At 30.7% G+C, this 24,549-nt stretch overlaps 3 protein-coding genes across 5 annotated transcripts; all 3 read left to right on the top strand.

The window, feature by feature from the left end:
* Window positions 1–2,115: 2,115 nt before the first annotated feature.
* Window positions 2,116–9,716, top strand: LOC129313106 (probable disease resistance protein At4g27220). Of its 2 annotated transcripts, XM_054955998.1 has the most exons (3): window positions 2,116–2,165; window positions 2,318–2,368; window positions 7,191–9,716. In XM_054955998.1, the coding sequence occupies exon 3, from the start codon at window positions 7,910–7,912 to the stop codon at window positions 9,713–9,715; it is 1,806 nt and encodes a 601-aa protein (XP_054811973.1). In that variant the 5' UTR covers window positions 2,116–2,165; window positions 2,318–2,368; window positions 7,191–7,909; the 3' UTR covers window position 9,716. The 2 variants fall into 2 exon arrangements, with proteins under 2 accessions (XP_054811973.1, XP_054811974.1); XM_054955999.1 differs by lacking the exons at window positions 2,116–2,165; window positions 2,318–2,368 and adding an exon at window positions 6,144–6,193.
* Window positions 9,717–9,982: 266 nt separating this feature from the next.
* Window positions 9,983–17,819, top strand: LOC129313105 (uncharacterized). The gene is made up of 7 exons (XM_054955997.1): window positions 9,983–10,252; window positions 10,823–11,455; window positions 12,529–13,167; window positions 15,017–15,707; window positions 15,786–15,964; window positions 16,396–16,488; window positions 17,605–17,819. Exons 1-7 carry the CDS (start codon window positions 9,983–9,985, stop codon window positions 17,710–17,712), a joined length of 2,613 nt encoding a protein of 870 aa, XP_054811972.1. The 3' UTR covers window positions 17,713–17,819.
* A 773-nt stretch (window positions 17,820–18,592) lies between these two features.
* LOC129312579 (uncharacterized) lies at window positions 18,593–20,887 on the top strand. 2 transcript variants are annotated; one of them, XM_054955239.1, is made up of 6 exons: window positions 18,593–18,701; window positions 19,310–19,381; window positions 19,462–19,570; window positions 19,641–19,727; window positions 19,840–19,974; window positions 20,056–20,887. In XM_054955239.1, the coding sequence occupies exons 1-6, from the start codon at window positions 18,654–18,656 to the stop codon at window positions 20,757–20,759; spliced, it is 1,155 nt and encodes a 384-aa protein (XP_054811214.1). In that variant the 5' UTR covers window positions 18,593–18,653; the 3' UTR covers window positions 20,760–20,887. The 2 variants fall into 2 exon arrangements, with proteins under 2 accessions (XP_054811214.1, XP_054811215.1); XM_054955240.1 differs by having other exon boundaries at window positions 19,465–19,570.
* The last annotated feature ends 3,662 nt before the right edge of the window (window positions 20,888–24,549 follow it).

Consider the following 24,549-nt stretch of genomic DNA (forward strand, 5'->3'; position numbering starts at 1 on the left):
TCCACAGATTGCTAACCTTAATATAATTTTTTGATGCATAGTAATGAATGTTGCACATAATCAGTTTAAAGCTCATACTTTTATGTAATTTTTGTCGATTATTTGTGGTGTACTAAATTTTGGTCTGTTTTTGTTTGGCAGATGTTGTGTTCTTTTCTATTGCTGTGAGGAATCTTTTTATTTCTGCTTCAACACTTTGTTCTTCTCCAAATTTGAAAAAGATAAAAAAAAAAAGTAAAAAAGTAAAGAGGAGGTCTCTCTTTGTCCAACAACATTGAAATCTCTTAAAAAAAGGTAAAAATATATTGATAATGTTTCATTTCATTATATTCTTATATATTTGTCTTTTGCTATATATTAATCTAGACTATTAAAATATTACGTAAAATATATAATAATTATTTTAAAAGTTTATAATTGTTTTTTATTTGAATAATTTAAAATAAGATTAAATTTTAATGCTTGTTTCAAACCTAATGCTTGCAACAACGTACCTTTTCTTTTCATGCGAAGCAGCACTCAACCCAAATCAATGAATTTGTATGATACCCAAGATCCTGTCAAATTAACAAGACCTTCTTTTGGCTGCTCTTTTTTTTTAAAAAATAACCAATAGTTGCTTTGGTCATCTGCAAAAATGTTGTTTTATTTTTTAATTACTTCGTGTTTTATATTTGTCAGGAATTTATTTTGCATTAATTTTTTCATCGATGCTAGATTTCCTTTATATTTTTGTGTTAAACAGGTTTTCTTTGTTTCTGTTTTTCTGTGTGAAAGAAAGTTTCTTCATCAAGCAGCATTAAAATCCCTCAAAAGGGAAAAAAAAAAGAAAAAAGGAAGGTTAGAACACATTTTGATAGTGTTTAATTTTATCAATGCCGATTACCAAATGGACATTTGATCACTTATCTTTCTGCATACTTGATGTAGCATATGCTGTAATGACAGCTTGGAGCGTGTAATAATCATGATAAAATGTTTTATCTGATTTAAGAAATAAGAGATATAATTAACTCTTTAAAGTAGTAATATTATGAAAATTTTCTTGTACTTATAATTTACACAATAATATTATTAGAGGAATAAGTTGGCAAGAAATTAGAGGAATAAGTTTGTTTGACTAGCTCAAATAAAAAGGGTGAGATGTGTTAAACTCTTTATATTAAGTATGCTTGATGGTAGTTTGCTTCACCAAAATAATTTAAACTATTTAGTCAGACACACCCTATTTTTAGTCTATCTTCTATTCTCTAGATATGAGACTTTGATTTCTTTAGCTCTAATAAGATGAGATGTAGTTATCAAAAAATTCAAAATCTTTTGTTGGAAGAAAAAAATAATAGAAATAATTCTTTTGGATCAAAGGTTATGTGTGGCGCACATTATTTAAGTTACCATAGAATTGATATCCTTTTATGCAACAGAAGTAAGCCTCATAAAATTAGTCAAGGAAAGGTTTCCCGCAACATAAAAAAGAAAAAGGAAAAGGAAAACAAAAAAACAAAAAGAAAGGAGTTTCCTACCATAGAATAAAAATCTATCGCCAACTTTGTCAAGGTTTATAAAACATTATTTTAACTATCTTGCCCCTCCTTGATCTAAGATATTTTAATTTTTTATTTTCAAAAACAAGTGTTATTGTATGTATATGTGTGTTTCTCGTTTCTCTTTAAAAATATTAGCCTTATATATTATATTGAAAGGGCACCTATCTTTTTGAATACTCAACTTGTGTGTGTATATTGATGAGAGGAATTAATATCACCACTTTGATTTCTTTCCTTCCTTTCTTGCATTGTTTCTTACTAAACTTTCAATACTAATATTAAAAAAAATCATGAATTCGACCATCTTGCCAAACACATTTTTAGCCCAAAAATCAGTTTTCACCAAATATGTAAAGAAGCCTTTAATCAACATAGTTAAAACAATGTCTCACTTCCCTTGGGAACCATAATGTTTGAATTTGGCACTAAAATTTTGTATCAATTATTCTTTCACCAACAATAAATTGTGTTTTGTATTTGACAGATTTTGAAGTGTTGTCTTCTCATGTAAAAGACTGGTTTATTTTTCGTCTTCAATACTTGGTTCTTTTTTAAGTTCGGAAAAAGAAAAAAAAAGAAAGTGAAAAGAAACAACAGTGAGATCTTCAAGAAAAAGAGGTAAAACATATATATATATATATATATATCATATTTATTTTGTTGTATAATGGAATGCATATTATTGTCACTTTGAATCTTATACTCATGCGTTTCTGAACTAATTCTACTCTAGTTAATGCTGAAATTTTGTCAGCTCACTTTTTTGACAGATTTTGTGTTCTTGTCTCGTATAAGTAACATTGAAATCTCTGCAATAAAAGGTAAGTGTGAACATATTTTAATTTTTTATCCATGTTTTGTCTTATATATATATATATATATATATCATTTGTTATATATATTTAATCAGTTTGTACTTTTTAATATCAACTTCTACAGTTATGCATGAAAAAATTGACCGTTATAGACAGTTAATTAATTGCTTTGAACTTCAATAAGAAAGACAAAAGATATTTTTTATTATAGATCATTTGATGATCTATATATAATATGTTTATAGTTAGTATGCTAACTATTCACTCCTTTAAGGCGAATTAGTAGTTAGCTGATGATATACAGTAATAATGCATTGATATTATTGCTGTAAATATTGGGTGGCTTGGGCTGCGAAATTTTAAGTTCACTTAAGAGACCACCAGAGCTACCTATACTATCATATTCTAGTATTTGGCCTTGGCATATTACTACAATAATATAGAAAATTAGAAATTAAAAAAATCCGTTGCTATTCAAGGAAAAGTCTGCCACAAGTTAGCACTGCAAAAAAAAAGACTTGTGGGTCAAAAAGTTGCTGCTAAAAGTTTTTAGTAATGAAAGGTCGTTGTCATAACTTTTATTGCTAATAGTTTTTATACTTTTGTTGTCATCAAAACTTTTTTTAGAAAATAATAATTTATTTTACATCACGTCACTCTGCCATGGGTACATAGAGTTGGGAAACGGGGGGCCTGGCTCATATGGGCCCAAGCCTAAAAGCTCAGTTTTCCTAAAAATGCTATATTTTTAAGGCCAAGTCTTTATTCAAAGGACTTAGGATCAGGATCTTAAGCCCATTTTAGGGAAAAAAAAACAAACATTACTAATTAATTAAAATATCCAAAAAATGTCTCAAAGCAATTGGAAGATAAGAAATACATAAGATATTAATTGGATATGTATAAATCAATTTTTGATGATCTACAGAAAAGATCAACCTCTTTAATTATGAAGGAGAATCCTATCACTCCAAAACACAAGAATCTCCTCACCAAGAGACCTGGTCCACTATGTATCCCTTGTTCTAGGAAGCTTGATTACCATGATCATACAGTACCCATATCTCAATAATCAAACCATCCAATCAATAACTCACAAGTCATGAAGTTATTGATCACAACAACACAAGGCACATCATGGTGTCACATGAGAAGCTTTATTTAAGGAAACATAAGTTCAATGGACATTTTGACATTACATTAATTGAACCATCTTTGAAGGAACCATATTTGCAACATAACAATGTCTTGTTTAAGGTATGCTTGAATTTTGTAGGATGCAAAAAAAGAGAAGTTTACTCATCCTAGATTTAGACTTAGACCAAACCTTTCCTTCCCTCCTCTCTCCTTAATCCGAACATATCCTAAAGCTTACTCATCCTCTAACATGAACAAGGGAAAAATACTTACATATTTGAAAGCCTAAAACATTTTCCTTGCAACATGGGTTAGAGGTTGATTTATTCTGTAGAGGATGAAGGGGAGCAAATGAGCATAATGATTTGAAGCCAAGATAGAGGAGTGAGAAGAACGACCAAGAAGCAAGCGAGATTGAGACACGAGAGGCAACGACATCATGATTCTGTGACTTGGCAAGCTTGTCGTTGTCAAGAGAGTTGGTTGGAGTGAGGAGAGCATGTCACAGTATGGAATGTGAAAATGTTAAGTGATGATGTGGCAAAGTTTGTTAGAAGAAGTTATTGTGTGAAAGATGGAATGTGTGAATGGTGTGAGCAAATCTTTAACTATAAAGAGAAACAAGATGAAGCAATGGGTATGGATGATTTTAGTAATGTTCTCTCTCTAATATATTCTTCTCATTTCCCTTATATATATTCTGTCTTCCCTTTCCCTTCAACTCTATAACTATGCTTTCTTTACTTATTTCCCCTTTTGCTATCATCTTCTTTGAACATTTTCGTTGTACTTGACTTTATGATTGAAATTAGAGTTAAATAATATCTTGAGCTGGAATTTGATCCATATCAATCTTGTATCTTGTTGAGTATGCAACAGAGTGATTGAGCTGACTTAAGCTTTAAAGATCGAAAGGCAAGAGTGGAGAGGCGAGAGCTCAGTGACTGAGGAGAGGGAGCATTATGTGTTGTCAAGTGAGCATCTTAGCTCAAGGGTTTTCATTTTTCTTCCTCGGGTGAAGCTATCTGTTTTGAATTGAGGGTGGAAAAAAAAAAGAAAAGAAATTAGGCTTGGAGGACTGCTTGGACCTAGTCCCATTTTTTAAGGCCTATTAGGGCCAAGCTCTAAACCGAATTCCCTAAAATTGACCAATTTTTAAGCTCAAATCCTTATAAAAATGGGGTTTAAATGGGGTGGCTTGGCCCTACACGTGCATCACATGATGCCGCACGGTTGGGAGATGATGCCAGTCACCCACTACCTCGTACCATGTCACCTGCAATGTGTGTGTGCCTCCTCAAGTGACATCACGTGCCATATCACCTCCATGTACCATCTTAAACATTTGTTGCAAAATATGTCAAAGATAAGGTTTGAACTCTTAACCTTACATTTTCAAGCCTCAAGTCATCCTCCTTTACTAGTTGAACTAAAATACACTTGCAGTTATTATATGTGAAATTAAATATTTGTTATTTAACTACATACACATAAATCAAATAATATATTATTAATATATATATATATATTATAGTTTATTTTCAATTATTAATGTAACAAAATAATTTATATAAATATTTATATTATATTTTTAATATTATATTATTTTTTACTAGTAAATATTATTTTTGTTAGGAAAATGAACTTAAAATAAACAAATTTTAAATATTAAATAATTTTCTTATAAACATTGTAACCAATTTTTAAATTTTATTTTTAATTTTTAAATGAAAATTATCAAGTATATAATTTATTTATAAATATGTATTATATTAATTAACCTAATTATAACTGAAATGAATAACCCATAAAGATTTTAATTTATCATATTAAAATACTAGTTTAATAACATAATTCTAAAAAAATATGAGCTATATATGACAAAAAAGATTATGAATAATACAAAATTAGAACACAATTTAATAATTAAACTTAACACATCTTCACTATTATTCTTTTTGTCTCACAATCTTATATATCATTTATTTCTATTTTTGTCTATAAAATGAGAAATTTAATTTCATAAATAGCTTTTGAATGATTTTATCTGATTTTAAATTTCACAATAATTCATAAGAATTTTTTAATAATTTAAATTATAATTTTATAAATTATTTCATATAATTTAAAATTATATTTATTTTTTACAAATTCTTTTATTGGAGACAAATCTTTTCACTATTTTTAATTTTTAAATTATTTTTTTATAAAAATAATTTTGGCTGTGACGTAAATCCACCTTTGGCGGCGACTATTGCTGCCTCCTAAAGTCCACTTTTAGTGGTGACTTTTTTGATCTTCGCTAAAAATTACCATCAAAAGTCATTTTGGTTGTAGTGTAGGGTGTTGTAATTTTTTTTTTCTTTTGATAGAAAATTGTTTCTATAACAAAATTTCATTGCTTAGTACTTTTGAGATCACTTGTTTGATTCACAATCATGACACAAAGTTAAGCTCTAATAACATACAACCTTCAAAGGTTGACCATCTGTTAAATTTCTGTTGAGTTTATCCTTATCAATAATATATCATTGATGTAGAACAATAGGGCCTTTAATTTATTGATTGTAATGACTGCTTGCTATTTGAGGCTGTAGGTAGGGAATCCCAATGATGGTCTTCCAAAATTGCTGCATGAAGACCTCCTCTTGTGTGTCACAATTTAGGAATTAATGCATTCTTCATGTCAAGATGGTATATATTCCAATTTCATGATAAATAAAGCTTAAAAGATTAGAGTACAATTTGAATTGAACCATACAAGAAGACTAACTAAGAGTATGTTTAGTTTTTATTTTGAAAAACTGTTTTTTTTTCTTAAAAAAAAAACAAAGAAAGCTCATTTGCATAAGTGTTTTGAATTTAATTGTTTTCAAAATTGTTTTCATTTTTGTTTTCAAAGACAAGAAAAATGAAATATCTTAAAGTTATTTTTATTTTATTTTTCTTGTTTTCAAAACACATTACATTTTATTATTGAAAAATATAGTTAGCTTGACTAATTTCTATCATAAACAATCACAATTAATCATGTGCAACTATCACTATTAGCTTATTTTTTAATTCTAATTTTTTTAAAATTAACATAACTAAACAAAATTTCATTTTGCTTTGTTTTGAAAAAAATTCTAAAAATTATATTACAAAATAATTTTTAAAAACAAAAAAGGGGAACAGAAACTAAACAAGCCCTTAGTAAACATTCAAATTGATAATTATTGCCTCTTCTTACTTCCCACCATATGGTTCCATTGTCTCACAATCGATGGGGTCTTTCATGTTTTAAGCATTTCTTTTATTTTATTTTTCATTTTCTTTTGGATTACATTAAGAAAATTCAAATACTTGACCACCACATAAATCTCATCCTACTATCCCAAGTGACTTTAGCAACTCCTTTATCCGGCTTAGAAGCTATCCCAATCCAACTTGAAAACATATATACTAGCTATGTTTTTAGCATAGAAACTATCCAGCATGACATTTGTACTTTTATGATTATGAGTAACAATACGTTTTCATTCCTACTCTATTTAGTCACCATACCTTCTTTATTTGCATGTCTATCAAATTTCTAAATCATTGTAAATTCAGCTTTCAAATTCAATTATTATCATCATCATGCACTAATTTCATAGCCAAAATCTAGATAGTAGGATAGAATAACCATATTTCCTTGTATCTATGTTAGATGGAGGGCTTCCTTCTTGACCTTGCAAAGGATCAAGTCCCAAATTTGATGAATCTAGTGAAAAATGAAGTTCAATATTTATGTTGTTTCAACAGTTACGTTGAAAATTTTGATAAAGAAAGGGAAAGGTTGGTTGCAAAGTACAAGGATATCAACATAGATATTGGAAAAGCCAAAGGTGCTTCAAGAGTCACGAATGAAGTGCAGCAGTGGGCAAGTGAAGCAAATAGTCTCATTGACTATAACATTAAAGCAAAGAAGAAGTGTTTTTTTGGTTTATGTCCTAATTGTTGGTGGCAATATCGGAGTGGCAAGGAATTGGCACAAAAGACTCTACAAATTGAAGACCTCCTCGGAAGATGTAATAACTTAAGCATAGTGGCAGGTCAAGTGGATGTTTCAAGTATAAAATACTATTCACCAAAAATCTTCCTTGATTTTGAGAGTAGAAAGTAAAAGTTCCAAGAGCTAATGAAGGCATTAAAAGATGAAAATTGTAACATGGTTGGATTACAAGGCTTAGGGGGAACAGGAAAAACCTCAATGGCATTAAAAATTAGTTAAAATCTTGAAGGATCTCAATTTGACAAAGTTATCTTTCTTGTTGTGTCTAAACTCCTGATTTCAAAAACATTCGAAATGTAAGACGTTTAGATTTGAAATCAAATGATGACAAGGAGGAAGAACTCTTGAAGAGAATATGGTCCAAAATCACTAGTATGGAAGAAAAGCTACTTATAATACTAGATGATATGTGGGAAGAGTTTGATCTCAAGAAAGAGTTAGGGATTCCATCTGTTCTCCAGCGTAAGGGTTGTAGTGTACTAATAACTACACGCAACTTAAACATTTGTCAAAATATGGGATGCCAAAAGACAATTCAACTAGAGAAGCTACATGAGGAGGATGCATTGAAGCTTTTCCATACAAATGCTAGTATTAATAATTCCACCATTTCTAAGAGTCTAGTTCGAGATATTGTGAAGCAATGTAGAGGAGTACCAATTGCAATTGTAGCAATTGCAAGAGTGTTAAAAAATTGGCCTCTTAATGATTGGAAGGTTGCTTTGAAAACCTTGAAGACTTTTAAGTCAATTCTTGACGTCGATGATGAAAATTTAAAAGATGTTGGTAAATGCTTGAAGTTAAGCTATGACCACTTGAAAGAAGAAAAGGCCAAAGATCTCTTTTTGATATCTTCCATGTTCCCAGAAGATGAAGAAATTCCTATTCAAGTTTTAAGCAAGATTGGTATAGGGTTAAGCTCTTTTGGAGAAAATGACAGGCATTATTCAAAAAGAATCTTGGAAGTGCATGCTGTTATAAGGGAACTCATAGGTTCTTCTTTGCCATTGAGAGGTGAAGGAGATCTTGTGAAGATGCATGATTTGGTTCGTGAGGTGGCCTTATGGATAGGAGACAAAGATATTCAATCAACCACGGATTTGAAAAATCCTATAAAAGAGAATTTGAGATATTTGCTTTGGAAGAATGATGATTTCCCTGATGAATTTGATGGAAAGAAATTGGAGTTCCTATTAATCATTCTAAGGGGTTCAAAAGATTTAGATGTCTCAGAAACATTCTTTAATGAGATGAGAAGGCTCAAAGTTTTTATTTTGGAAGGTTATAAATATTACAAAAGAACCCAAGCTTTGTCATTGGTAAATTCACTTCAACCATTAAAGGATATTCGAACACTCATCTTAAAGAATTTGGAGTTAGGAGACATCTCTATCTTAGGAAACTTGTTGAATCTTGAGACTCTTGAGTTTTTTTATTGTTCTCTTATTGAATTACCAATAGAATTTTTGAATTTAAAGAAGTTGAGATCATTGGAGGTAAATGGATGTGAAATTGAAAACAATAATCCTTTTAAAGTGCTTGAAAGATGCTCACAATTAGAAGAGTTAACTTTTATTGGCAATGGGTGTGATGAAGAAGAAAACAATGCAATTTCTCAAAATAGATCTCCTCTTGCATTACATAAATATTGTATATCTTCTTATGATCTTTCATATTATTTTAAAATTCATGGTTCCATGTCAAGATGCTTTCAAATAGACAAACTAAGTCATTTACTCTCAGCTACAACATTTAAGAAACTTGTGGAAAGAGCCGAACTTCTTATCTTGGAAGGAGTGGGTGAACAAAGAATATGGAGAAATCTTGTCCCTGATCTTGTTGCAATAGATGAGGGGGGAACATTGAATGATTTGATTGTTCTTCATTTGAGTTCATATCCTCACATGGAGTGTCTTGTAGATACAAATGGTCATAATTCAGGTGTGACTGCTTTCTATACTTTGGTTGAACTATATCTCTTTAGAATAGACATTGAAGATTTATGTTGGGGTCCTTTACCGTCTAGCTTTTTGGAGCAATTAGAGATCATGAAGTTGAAGAAGTGCCAAAAATTGAGGAGCATATTTTCTAAAGGCAACTTCAACTTATGTCATCTCAAGTCTATAGAATTGGAAGATTGTCCAATGTTGACAACAATTTTCCAACCATGCACAGCTTAAAGTTTGCAGGAATTGAAAGAATTAACAATTAGAAATTGCAATGAGCTTGAACACATCATAGTGGGTGAAGATGGCGACAGTAATCAAAAGAGTTATGACTCATTGTTCCCAAAATTAATAACTTTTCAAATTAAAGGGTGCAACAAATTAAGAGTAATGTTGCCAATCATATCTGCTAGTGGCCTTCCACCTCTAGAAAAGATAAGTATATGTGAGAGTGAGTAGTTGGAATACATATTTGATAAGTTTCAAGAGGGGGAAGATGCTATGCTCCCCTCACTGAAAGAGATGGAACTTTGTGGAGTACCAAGACTAAGTGGAATTTTTAGAAACTATGAGCAACTCAAGAGTTTATCAATGCAAAAGCCATCATCTCCACTTTCAAGACATAAGTCCAATAAGATACATCAAATTCTTGCCACATGTGCTCTCTCTTGGGTTCAAGCATGTTGTTCTCTTAATAAATCAAGGCCAGCTAGTGAAGAGACTAATCTTACTGTTTCTGATCATGGACCACTTGACCACACAAACCCAATGGTATGCTGCACTTGCCTTACTGTTTTCATTCAAGTGTCTCATATATATACATATGTACATACATATATATATATATATATATATTGTTCAAGGAATAGAAATGTAAATTGCCAGTTATTTCAAAAGAAAAAAAATGGTTCACAATTGAACAAAGTAAGGTTTGAATGTTGAAAATATCTACTATATGAATTGCCATTATTTAAAGGTAATTTGAAATATTTTTGGATGCATGATTGAGTTAATTATTTGTAATAAGATTTTCCAAGTGCATCTTGTTAAAAAAAATTTGGTAAAATGGTAAGACTAAAAACACCCACACATGTATATATCTGAGTGCTTGTGCCTTGTGTATCTAGAACTATAAAATCAATTGCGTATAATCAAATATATATATATATATATAAATATAATTAACATGCTATATATATATATATATCTAACTAAAAAAAAGTTGGCATATATATTTGCTAATTGGATAAAGTGCTATTTTCCTAGATTTCATATCTCCATGCATTACTTTAAAAATTAATTTAAGTTGTTCAGGTGTTGAATAACAATGCTTGTTTGTAGGGATTACTTGCATCAGAGAAATGGATTGAAACTGCTGCTACCATTAAGAGACAGCTACTCCATGTTGGTCATATCAAGAAGATGGAACTTGTAGATTTCTTTTTAAATTCAAAATCAACACTGTTCACGTTATCTATGGCATCAATTATATTGTGGGAAGAATTGACAATTGGAAAATGTGATGGATTGAAGCACTTGGTAACCAGCGATGAAGATGATTATAAAGATCAAAAGAAGTGTAGTTCCATTTTTCCAAACTTGAAGAAGCTAGAAATCAGGAAGTGTAATGACATGGAATTTTTGTTTCCATCCACAATATCATTAGAAATTAAAAATTTAAGGTCTTGGACGATCAGAGATGCTCCTAAACTAACACAGATTGTTAGGAAATACCATCACAAGGATCTTTCAGCAAATCCAAATCCACAAAATGATCTGCACTTTGATCTCCCTGCTTTGGAGTTTCTTTGCTTTCAAGGTGTACCAAATATGATAAGCATTTGTGTGAAGAATTATTATTTCTTAGTATCGCCATCTCTTTATACTGTTTCTTTGGACAATTGTGGCATCATATCTTTTATTGATTTGATATTTTGTTCGAGTGAAGAATGCTTGAATTGGGAAATCACAAAGGTAACACTCTTTCTAACTTACTGTTATTTGTTTTGCTTTATCTATCATAAATAACTCTCTTTGGTTAACTAAGAGAAATCTTAGATCTCTATTATCTTTCCCAATTTTCTTGTTATACTACATGATTAACACTTTTTCTTTTCTTTTCAAAATCTCAATTTTTGTCTTTAATTTACTTGATATATGTCTCGTTTTATTTGTTATGATAGTTTAGGTGATATAATCTGACATTTTAAACTTTTTTTTTTCCTAATAAAGTTACAAGAAGACTATACTTACAAGAGCTATTTTTTTTTTCAATGCCATAAAATTAAGTCAAAATATTCATGTGTCTAATTTATTCTGGATTGTTCAAAATATAGCACAGTGACAAAAATTATTTTTTAACCTTTTAAAGTTGATGAAGAAAAAGAGAAATATGGAAATTATATTAATATGACAAAAAAGCGAACAAATCAAAATGTAACTAAAATGATGACTTTTACCAAAAAAAAAAAATCCCAACTTTAGAGCTCCTTTGCTTTAATGATATACCAAAAATGGTAAGCATTTGGGACATGAGTTATTATTATTTCCTATTGCCACCATTTCTTCACACCATTTCTCTGGATATTTTAGATTAATTGTCTGTCTACAAATGTTAGGCATTGGTTATTCAATAAAATGCTACATATAAATTTAAAACAGAACAACTTACTTTGTTCTTAAAGCTGTTACAAAAAAAAAAGAAAAGGAAACATTATCAAACAGTTATTTAAATTAACGTATAAAATTACGTCATTCAGTAATAAATATATATCTTATATTTTTTGCTTTCTCCCTATCTTAATTTTGCGTTTCTTTCCTAAAATTGCATTTTTTTGGATATTACTTTTTCATTGATAGACATGATGAATAGAAAAACAAATTAATGAAGCAATTATATACATATACATGGTAGATGTTACGATATGGGAAAAAACAGAAGAAAAGGAAAAGATAGAACTCCAACTAATATTCTTTCTAAATTAATTCGTATATGAAGATTTTATTGATTGTTTGCATTAATATGCATATAATTTATGTGTTTGTAGAGACTAGATTTATCAACAGATATAGTTCATCGAGCTTCTCAGGCAACTCAAAGCATCAGAATGCAATCATTGATTAACATCAAGAAGATGGAACTCGTGACTTGTGCCAACTTAATATCATTGTTTGCTCTACATGATGCCTCAATCCTTTCCTTGGAAGAACTGACTGTCAAAAGATGTGATCAACTAAAATGTATTGTAGCAGATGAGGGAGGTGCTACAACTCATATGAATCACAATTCCATCTTTCCAAAGTTGAAACAACTAGACATGTCAGAATGCAATGTAGTGGAATATCTATTTCCAGCATCTGCTTTTAGATCCCCCATGCATTTGGAACGTCTTAGAATCAAGGATGCTCCTAAGTTGGAATATGTGTTGGGAAGAAGCTCTCATGATGACAACTTATCTCATCAGAATCAGAATATCAAAATTTGCATTGACTTCCTTGCTCTAAAATCACTAGGGATGCATAATGTGCCAAAACTTGTCAGCCTGTGTCCCAAAAACTTTTGTTTGAGAGGGTTATCTCTAGAGGCCATTATACTGGATATTGACATTTCTTCTATGTCTAGCATCAAATCTTTTAATGATTTTATGGTTTGTGATCATGCAACACAAGACTCCACAACCATAAAGGTACAACTCTGTTTTAACTTCTTCCCTAGTCTTATTAGTAATTATTTTGAACAATCCTAGGAGATGTTATTTGATAATTTTTGAGTCATGATTTCACACACATAGGCATTACAAATTAAAAATGAAAAATATAATATTTATTTATATTAATCAATATTGAATTAAAAAATGGTGAAGGACAATTGCCTCTGTTTTGCATGTTTAATAATGCTTAGCAAGGTTGAATTTTTAATCACTTCACTCCTTCACATATGTGAACGTTAATGGTAAGTTGAGTTTAATAACAATTGCCCACAAATTTATTAGCATATTAATGTTGAAAGGTGCGAATGACATATACTCCTCTTTCTGATTCATTGAGTCCTAGCTAATCCCCATTTTCCCACAAATAGAGTCTTGTTAAATTCTCATTTCTTAACACACTTACGTGTTTCAGTGTTAATGTTTGGTTAATTAACTTTTCCATATTTGGCTAAGGATAAGGAGCATATTGTTATGCTACCAGGTTGATCTATTTCAATAATTGTTACCATATGAAATGGAATCATGATCTGAACATCAATACTCTCCTACTGTTACTAATCCATTAATAAGCAAGTCTTTGCAACTCCTTGTTAATGGCCATGATTAATGTTAGTAATATATGTAACTCCTTTAACCTATGTTAAATGTTTGTCAAATATTTTGGATGAAAATGTCCTTATACAATCAGTATAAATAGGTTTCAAAAGTTGTTCAAGGATGGTCAAGCAATAACAGAGTAGTTTCTTCCTATTTGATAGATTTTAATTGTTATCAGTTGCTCTTTTTGAGTTTCTATACCACCATATCTTAATTAACAAATGCACTTTTCTCTCATTTTTATTTTTTATTAATTGAGTAAGAATAATTTTATATACTTCAATTTAATTTGATTCTTTCTTCCTCCGATCCCCTATTTTCTATGATGTTAAAATGCAGAAGGACAATTGCCTCTGTTTTTCATGTTTAATAATGCTAGGGCTGCAATCACTTCACATGTTCACACATATCAATGTTAATGGTAGGTTAAATTTGATTACAATTACCTACAAGTTTATAACATATTAAATGTTAAAAAGTTGAGCATCACACAGTCATCTTCCCCATTCATTGCTAGTGCCTTTTTCTTTTTCTATAAAACAGAGTGATTGAATTATATTCTCAATTCACTCAATAATGCATTTTTGTGTTTCAATATTAATGTTTTGGTTAATTAGCTTTTCCATATTCTATCAAGGATAAGGAGTATAATGTTATGCTAGTATATGTTTGATCTAATTCAATAATTATTACTAGATCTTAATATCAAATGCTTTTATCTCTAATTTTTATATTTTATCAATGGAATAAGAATAGTTTCATTTACTTTAATTAAATATTCTCTTCCTCTCCTATGTTCTATGATGTTCAGTTGATATTCTAAATAAGTTAAATGTTATATTTAATTCTGCTCAAAGGTATGATTAAAAATATGTAAAAACTTTTAAAAAATAAAGATTTAAACAAACTTTTTTAGAAATGTAAACTAATTACTAATAACTTATATTGTGGTTTGGAGAGAGTATGTGTTTTCAATGTTAATGACTGGCCCATTAGATTTTTCAGATTTTGTTAAGAATAAGGAGTGTTTTGTTATAATTATAGGTTGATCTAATTCAATAATTGTTACTGGATCTTATTATCAATATTTTTTCTCTAATTTTTATTTGTTATCAATTGACTATGAAAAATTTTATTTACTTTAGTTTGATTCATTCTTCCTCCCCTATGTTCTATAATGTTAAATTGGAATATGATATCGATATTATTCTTTATTTGTATTTTGCAGTTAATTGAGATGCGCTTGCATGCTTTGAAAGAGCTTACATTAGCAAATTCCAAAATAGAAGAGATTTTCAACTTGAAAAATCTGGATGCAAAGAAAAATAAAAAAAGACTTGAACCATTAACATCAAGTTTACAAGAATTGGTGTTGATAAATCTATGGGAGTTGAGGAATATATGTGTGGGCCCCAAATGTATTCTAAGCCTCAAGAATCTCTCTGAGTTACAAATTAGAGGATGCAAAAAGCTTGAAGTTGTCTTCTCTACCTCTACATTGAGAAGCCTACCACAGTTGGAGAAATTATGGATATGGGAATGTGAAGAATTAGTTAAGATCACTGAAGAGGATAATGAGGAAAGTGCTGGAGATCATTTGCCTCATCAACCATGCTTCCCAAAGTTAATTGAGCTGCGTGTTGTAGGTTGTCACAGGTTGAAGTATTTGTTCTCTATCACAAGGTCTGGTATCCTTCCAAAACTACAAGAAGTATGTATAGAAGATGCCTACGCTCTTGAGCATGTGCTGATCAGACCATTTCAGCCAAAAGAAATGGCAAAGAAGGATGTGCTTCCAGAGCTACGATATGTAGAACTAGGAATAAATACAAGCCTCATCAACATCTGCCATGGGATTGATTTTCAAACATTAGAAAATTGCTCAAAATTGTATGGTTGTCCCAAATTTTCTTTTCATGGTATGCGTTCAAACATTCAAAGTGAAAACTATTATTATGTGATCATGTTAACATGACATCAGAAAATCCTACTTGCAGAAACCATCGCTACTCAGCATCAAGATGGCCCAAAGAATCTTGATTCCAATGTTGAGGCAAAAACAGGGGAGAAGGCTTCTTCACATCCAAACACAAATCAGTCAGACATGGGAGATACCAAAGGGAGCCCAAGTTTAAAAACCCACCAATCCCGAATTGGTCCACCAAACTTCACAATGGTATATCTTATTTCACCACATCATGGACATAATCATGTTTGTGACATTGTCTTAGCTATAGAATGCCATTAACAACTCATGTATATTCTTTATATTTTAAGGTTACTTTGCGAATAGATATATATATTTTATATAAGCTAAACTTTGGTAGAAAATATTGTTGCTAATGATACTATAATACTATTTCACAAACATGATTACATCTACAAACAAGCATGTATTAATTACATGCTGTCATTCTCAAGTACAAAATTATCTAATTTTTCTGTTTTAAAATTATCTTCTTAGACATGATTTATTTTAATCCAAATAATGGAAGCAAAAATATTGAATTTGATGAGATATTTATAAAAGAAATCAACAAAAGTAATTTTATTTATGAATTCCACATGATTAAAACTTTTATAACGAATGTTGGTTTGGGCACTAAGGAAACAACAAACGAAATTGCGGAAGAAGATGTTGTTCCTGAGATGCCAAAAGTGACAAATTTATCATCTGATTCAAAAGCCATTGATCAACTGGTATGTATTTCTCATTTGATCTCTTTATAATTCCTTCTCCATTGAGACGGATGTTTGTTGGAGCACAAAAAAAGGAAGAAATTTCCTTTAAACAAGACAATATAAAAAAGCTATATTATTGGATACAAAGTCATCCCACGCTCATACAATACATATCCCACGGTCACACACAAACACACATAAGGCAATTTTCACTCTCTAGCACATAATTATTTTCTCGGTTTTGCACTTGCCTGTTGAACGTTGAAATAACATAATGACTTTTATAACCAGTCAAAGCCCTTCTTAAAATCAAAATTATTGAATATATCATGACTAAAAATAAACTTATGTTATCAATAAGAAATATTTGAGGCCGACAACTTCATCATCTGATTCAAAATTCATAAGACAACTTGTATAGTTCATTTTATACCCAGCATTAGACAAGGAGGGACCAACTATTGATTGCTCTTATTTATTTTTCATCTAAAATCATAAAGAAACAAGTGCTCAAATGACTTTGAGATAACTAATTCACATGTAAAATATCTCCAAAAGTAAAATTGTTTTTCTTTTAAATATATTACAGGTTTTATGCCCGATGGCTATAAATTATGCATGATGCGTCAACCATCTTTATGTAGGATGAGTTGGTTAGCAAAGAAATGCCAAAGGAAAAACTTATGATGGATCCACAACAACCTCATCAAATTCAACGTTTTTTTTTTTTTTACTGCCTAAATATTATACAAGCATGTAATGTATCTAGTATATTGATACGGGAATAAGAAAAGAGAATGGCATATTCTGACTCTTTCCTTGGTGTGGCAATAAAATCTTGGGGACATTGTTTCTAATGATATTCCAGTACTATATCGCAAACATGATTACATCCACAAGCATGTATTAGATGTTGTCATTCTCACGTATACAATTATCTTCTTTCTCTGTTTCAAATATTATCTCGGGAGACATGCGTTATTTATTTTAACCAAATAATGGAAACAAAGAAAGTTGAATTTGATGAGGTTTTTATAAAAGAAACCAACAAGAGTACATGTATAACCTTTTATTTTATTAATGAATTCCACATGACCAAACTTCTTCTTTTTTTTTTTGGCTTTGGGCAATAAGGAAACAAGAAGGGAAATTGTTGAAGAGGATGCTATTGCCATGATGCCAAAAATGATGAATTCGTGGTCTGATTCAAAAGCCATAGATCAACCGGTATGTTTATGCTAATTTGATCTCTTTATAATTCAAAATCTTTTACATATATTGGGATGATGGTTGGAACCAAAAATAAAGTAGAATGAAATTTCCTTCAAACAAGACAATATAAAAGAAAAAAGTGCTATTAATGTAAATAAATTCATTCTTTTTATGTAGAAATTAAAAAGCACCACATTCATCAGTGATCTAGAGATGTCTCCCTCATATAACACACCACTCTCAAAGCTGTTTCAAATCAAAACTACTGAACTTGACATGACTAAATTCTATTTCAACCTATATTATATCATCAAGAGATTTTGAACGACAAAGTAAAAATGAAAAATTAAGAATGACAAGTTTATCTCTATTTTTTTTTTAAATTGTACATTGTCCAACAAGTGCATGTAAAAATATATATTACAAAGCATCTTTTTTCTTAAACAAAAAACTTTCCTTTATTTCAGAATATTCTCTCTTATGATCTCAACAATAACTTCTCAACTAATTCACAATTTCAAATTTTAATTTTAAACTAAGACACCTTATATTTTAATCCAAAAATAATGCCAAAAAAAAAGATTAATGAATTCCACGTGAAGAAATCTTTTACGATGTATTGTTGGTTTACACACTAAGGAAACTACAAAGGAAATTGTTGAAGAGGATGATATTTCTGAGAACCCAAAAGTGACTTTATCATCTGCTTCAAAAGCCATAGATCAATTGGTATGTATGTACTAATATGATCTCTCTATAATTACTTTTACTTTTATTGTGACGTTGGTTGGACCACCAAAAAGAAAAAATACATATCATGTGGTCACAGGCAAAAGGCAATTGTCACTCTACCACATGATTATTTTCTGTCTTTGTTTTGTATTTTTCTTTGAAAAATATAATACTTACGCTTTCAATTATCTTTATGTTGGGATGAGTTGGTTGGTAAAGAAGTGCAGAACGAAAAAATTATGGAGCATCCACAACAACCCACAAATAGGATACAAAACATATCAAAGGTATATATACCTCATTTTATTTGATCATACTCTAGTGTGAGAGTGTACTTCGTACGCTGTATATTAGTTATCATCTTTGGGATATAGTATCAATAATAGAATGCTACTAGCAATCAACATACATACATACATATAAATATCATAGTTTTCAAATGACATTATATAACTGTTTCTTCTCAAATATGATTATATGGAAAAACTTGTATTAGATGCTATCATTCTCTAGTACATAATTGTCTTCTCTCTCGTTCAAAGTTATTTTACGAGAAGATAGGATGTACATGTTTTCTCTTTTTCTACAAACTTGTATTAGATGCTTCCATTCTTCATTACACAAGTATCTTTTATCTCTGTTCTATACTTATCGTCTAAGACATCATTTATTTTTATAAAAAACATTAGATTTGACGAGACACTTGAAAAAACCAATTATGACTACATGACACATTCTCTTTTATTAATGAATCACAAAGGACTAAACTTTTTAATTATGCATATTTTTGGTTAGGTAAATAAAGAAGAATACAAAGAAAATAAAATTTAATTTATAATGGTTTAATTTCTTATAAAAAATAAAATTTAAACAAATTTAATTTGGTGGTGTGTAGATTGTTGAAGAAACAGTAGAAGAAGGTGCTTCACTAGAGACCTTACACCCAGCCTCCTTACCTTCTAAAAAGGTGAGATTCTTGCAACCACTTAAACCATTTAACAGATTTGTCATTATGATAATAATGAGATGCGTACTTTATCATACAAGGAGGCATCAATTACTGCAAGTCCCAACCTCACTGTCCATCCTACTGGAGATAGAACTATTAGTGCAACTTCCAAAATTTCTGAAGGAGAAGAGGAAGAGGAAGAGGAAGGTAAGATCTAGCTGTCTTAATTTACTTGAAAGATTATATCTCCTTTGATTACTTATTTCAGGTTTTATAGGTGGCTTGATCACAACTACAAGACACCGACGTGGCATGCAAGCAGTGAGTTCTTCGTTGGGAAAAGAGCACAAGACTTCCATTCATGGTACGTATTGCTTTCTTTAAATGAATTCCTTCAACCTTTTATTTGCTAAATATATTTTTATAAATTTTATTATTGGTGAGCCTTACTATGCTGCCTGCACCAATTATTTTAGGTGAGAAAACATCCAAGTCCATCTTGCCATTGAGTCCTATGTCATCAAAAGCTCCAACAAGTCTCAAGAGAACCCCTTCATTAACTCCTTCATGTAACCTGACAAAACCAGAACAAGAGTCATCATATTCTAAAGGTGATTCACTTTTAACTACTCTTCATTCTGCATATTTGGTTTTATTAGTCTCATCTGCTAATAATGTGATGATTCTATCAGGCCAAATTATTAAAAATCACGGTGTGACAATGTCAGAACTTGTTGGTGATGCACAATTATCAGCATTTCGATCTTTTCCTCCAGCAAATATGGCACCTTCTTTTGCTGAGCCAAATCAAGCTTCGGCAGTTCTTGGGGCGCAAGAGATAGTTGATATGATGAAACTAGAGGGTCTTAAGCCTTCCTTACTAGCAGAGGCATTCAAGATTCACCCACAACTACGTCTTCCTACAAATGATCGAAGCAAATGGATGTTGTGTAATTCCTATAGGGTACTTCTTAATATCTTGAACATTCTGACAACCAAGACCCCATTCACAATCACTGAGGCAGACAAGATGTTGTTGGCAGACAATTTAAAGGATGCTCATTTTGTGGGTTTTGACAAGAACTGGCTTGAGTCTGTGAAAACTAGGGTTTTGGATTGTAATATATCTCAATTTGATCGCATCCAAGAAGATCTAAAGGGTTTAGAAGATGATATGAAGATCAATGAATCAATGCTTGAAGCCATTTGTGAGGAGGAGGTGGAGATTGCACAAGAGGTTGAAGTTGCTCAAAAGGAGTTAGATGCAGCTCAACACAAGCAAGCAGATGTTATAGCTCGTCATGCTCATCTTTTGAAGGCACACCAAGACATTCTGTCACAGTGGCATAAATGTTGGGAAATAATCGCTGCTAAAAATAGACATTTTGGAATTTAGCAGCTTGAATTTCAGTATTGTATGTGTACTTCATTTTATAAATTGTTCATTGCCTTTCCCCCATCAATGTCGTACTTTTTTAATTTTCATGGGAGCATTATTATTTGTTAATCGCAAACTATACAACATTTAAGAGACGTATGTACTGTTTAAGTATACATTTTCATGAGAATACTCTCTCACACTCCATCTAACTTGGATTTCAATATTGTGTGTGTATTTCATGATTTTTACAATTTAGAATTTAGCAGCTATTGGATTTTAATATCGTGTGTACTTTATTTTTGTATGGTTTGTTGTTCTCATTAAAAGAAGAATTCTTGATATTTAAAATATACATGTTAGTCTATGCTTTATTAGTTATTTGGGACAATAATTATATGAATTCATACAGACATAAAAACTGAGGAAGTGAATAATTTATGGATATAAAAATAGAAAAAGACAACCGAACGGGACGAAATCACAATGAGTGGCCACTGGATGGTAATTCTATTGACCATTATTAGCCGCGTCAACTCCGCTGCTACAAAAGATGTGTGTGTGTGTGTGTGTGTGTGTGAATTTATGGTAAGTCATATAATTTTGTATAGTATATGTAAATAGAATGGCATATTCTCTTTATTTTATATACACAAGGCTCGATCTAATTAAGGACACTTGGAAACTAGGCATTGTTTTAATATATATTGATATGTAGATTGACTTGTAATTAATTTAAATAAAAAACCAAATAGATATGAGGATATAGATGCTATGCTTTCCAATTTTATTATACAGAATGGAGGATCTTGAAACGTTATTGTTTTTTGTTTCTCTCCAACTCTCTAAAGGGGATCTTCCTCATCATCCCTTTTGTGATCTCTTCCTTAGAAAAAAAAAAAGTACGAGAAAAAGCAATTAATTACGATTGGGATTAATCATATATTAAGCGACTTGTAATTAAATAAATAATAATAAATCTGGAAACAAAATTGGAATATCAACTAATAAACAATTCTTCTTAAGGACCGTCTGCTAAAAAGAATAGGGAAAACTATCCCAGATACTTACATCTTCAGCAAATTTTCTAATCAGCCCCTTATCATTTTTTTTTTTTACTGCATCCTTCTAGTTTTTGCCATTTTTACCTGGTAGATGATAAGTTGAGGGTGACTCTTTGACCAGAATATCAGAAGAGCTTTGTGAAGGTGGGGCCTGAAGGCAAAGTTAGGGATTTTGCGGGAAACATATGAGAAAGGAGAAGATCACCATTCTTGAAAGAAGCTTCGATTAGATTGTCAAAGTGTAAGCATATTTAAGTTGATGTGGAAAATCTGACATCAGATCATAACATTGAGCTTAATATAAAATAAAGAGAAATAACTCATAAATTTGATTATTGGTAAGATTTTGAATTAAGATGTAGTATTCTTCTACCACCTTTATCTGAAATTTAGACCCTTCATTTCTTATTACTCTACTTGTTTCTTACATGCAATCCCATCTAAGTACTATATATATTGAGTCTCAGCAAAATTTTAAGTTAAGATATAGTGTTTCTGCTGCTATTATCCATTTGTCCTCCATTGAAAAGAGAAGATTATTGATGCCACAATGAACTTCCAATTTCTCATTCTTTGATCAGAGATTTTCGTCATGCTATATGAAATTTAGACCTTTAATTTCTTTTTATCACTCTGCTTGTTTTGATTCTGTTCCTTGAATTTAAACTCTTATGTGTTGTTTGAATTGTGATTATTTTGTTTCCAAATTGTTATATATGCAGTTCCATCTAAATTATATATACTTTCGTAATTCCCACGTGCACGTGTCTTAAATTATGGACTTGTCAGCCACCTTAATGCATATAAACGGCATCATGTAATCTGCCCTCATCCTTCATGAACGGATATTATCATAACTAACTTGTAGAATATAATTTAATTAAAAAAATAATCACAGAAATTTAATTAAAAATTACCTAGAACTATAAAGATCAGAAAATTAATTTTTGAAAAAAACTATATTGTGATGTGAAGGGGCAGAAAATGTATGGAATGGGAAAAATGCCAAACACCCGCAGGTTTGGCATGAAATGACAAGGGGGTAAATTTGTCAATTTGGAAAACAAAATTAAAATAAATAAATCCACTACCGTCAACGACATCATCTACGCCTATGAAAGAAAGGAGAAAAAAGCCTTACTTGGAAAACAACTAAGCATAAGCCATCGTGATAACCTCTAAGTCTAAGCACAAATTGAAAGCCAATAAACACAATCAATAAACTGAGATCCAAACTAAGCTATCATAAATCAAAAACCACATCCAGAGAGAAATTGACAAACGGTCAATATAAACAATATAAAATAATCAGGTAAAACAATAGTGGAATATGAGAAAACGAAAAGAGATCCAGGAGATCCCACATTCAAGACAAAGAACGCAGATATGGTGATTGGACAAAATTGGAATTTCATCCCATTTCCTTCAATTATTGAAGGACCTTCCCCCCCCCCCCCCTCTCTTTTGCCAGAACGCATATGGCTATGGATGACTTAACTGCAGTCTTTATTTATTTAGAAAAAAATGATAAGAAATTATTTGTAGGGATTTTTACACACAATAATTAGAATGATTTGAAGTGCTATACTCAATGCTATCCACCGGCCACCAACTGAACATCAATGGATGGGCACGTTTTTTTTTTTCTGATGAAAAAATTTTAAGATGAAGATAATTATGAGATTTTGACAAATCACCACGGTCAATGACGGATAATTCAAAGCTTTAAGGGAAGGCTTTCACTATCAGTGTTTTTCTTTCATTTTGGACAGTGTTTAGTGCTCCTTGTATTTGTTTTTTTTTTCTGAATTCCAAAAATAGCCGGATTTAAAATAACTAATTTTACTTTTTTTACAATTCCAAAAATAAGTAATTTTTTTAGGGGCGTTTTCACGATTTAACATGAGGGAATATCCTCTTCCAACTTTCATATTAAAAAAAAAAACTTCTAAAATGGGGATAGAATTATAGCATAATTACTATAGAGTCACTTAGAAGTTTTCTAAATACTGAAAATTCTCACAAAATGTATAAATAACTGTACGAAGTCATGAGATCCTTGGCTATAAATAATGTTAGACAGACAATTACTAAATTGCCCAATAGATTCTAACATTTATGGGAAGAAATTCAAGAACAAATATCACTTCTCCTACCAATTTACAGCAAATCTTTTCACATTGAGCCACACCGACTTCATCATCACCAGAACGAGATTGTTGGAATGTGATATTAACAAGTTTATCAAAAATTGACAAGGTGACACTTGTTGTTAACAACTTTCTTATGCCTTATTGATAAGTAAAAACTTATCAGGTGGAAGAATTTTATTTTAAACTGAAAATAACGAATCTACTATTAACAACTTTACGATAGGTGATTATAATATGGAGAATGACAACTTACAAATAGGGTGTTGATAAGTAAAAATTTAAGATGTGTTATGGCATTTAAACTGACAAGGCAGTGAGTAATGACAATATGACAAAGGCAAATGATGACTTACGCATAGGATATTATATGCTATTTAAATTGACAACAAGGTAACCAGAAATGATAACATGACAAATTAAGGAAAAGGACAGCTTACACATAAGGTATGGATAGGTAAGAATTTATGAATTTATTTGCCGTTTAAGTTGATAAGGCAACAAGTAATGACAACACGACAAAGAGAACTGACAATATACACATATAGTAAAATATATGAAGTTATATGCTGTTTAAATTGAGAAGGTAATGGA

This window comes from Prosopis cineraria, unplaced genomic scaffold (genome assembly GCF_029017545.1).
Source record: "Prosopis cineraria cultivar Desert tree isolate PC_DT_omini unplaced genomic scaffold, ASM2901754v1 PC6, whole genome shotgun sequence".
NCBI lineage: Eukaryota > Viridiplantae > Streptophyta > Magnoliopsida > Fabales > Fabaceae > Prosopis > Prosopis cineraria.

Excerpts from the sequence above, each read along its gene's own strand:
- LOC129312579 (XM_054955239.1), top strand. The coding sequence starts at position 18,654 with ATGGAGCATCCACAACAACCCACAAATAGGATACAAAACATATCAAAG. Across the intron at positions 19,382-19,461 it reads CCTCCTTACCTTCTAAAAAG|GAGGCATCAATTACTGCAAG; the intron begins GTGAGATTCTTG and ends TTATCATACAAG. Across the intron at positions 19,728-19,839 it reads GCACAAGACTTCCATTCATG|GTGAGAAAACATCCAAGTCC; the intron begins GTACGTATTGCT and ends CAATTATTTTAG.
- LOC129313105 (XM_054955997.1), top strand. The coding sequence starts at position 9,983 with ATGCTCCCCTCACTGAAAGAGATGGAACTTTGTGGAGTACCAAGACTA. Across the intron at positions 10,253-10,822 it reads TTGACCACACAAACCCAATG|GGATTACTTGCATCAGAGAA; the intron begins GTATGCTGCACT and ends GCTTGTTTGTAG. Across the intron at positions 11,456-12,528 it reads TGAATTGGGAAATCACAAAG|AGACTAGATTTATCAACAGA; the intron begins GTAACACTCTTT and ends ATGTGTTTGTAG.
- LOC129313106 (XM_054955998.1), top strand. The coding sequence starts at position 7,910 with ATGGAAGAAAAGCTACTTATAATACTAGATGATATGTGGGAAGAGTTT.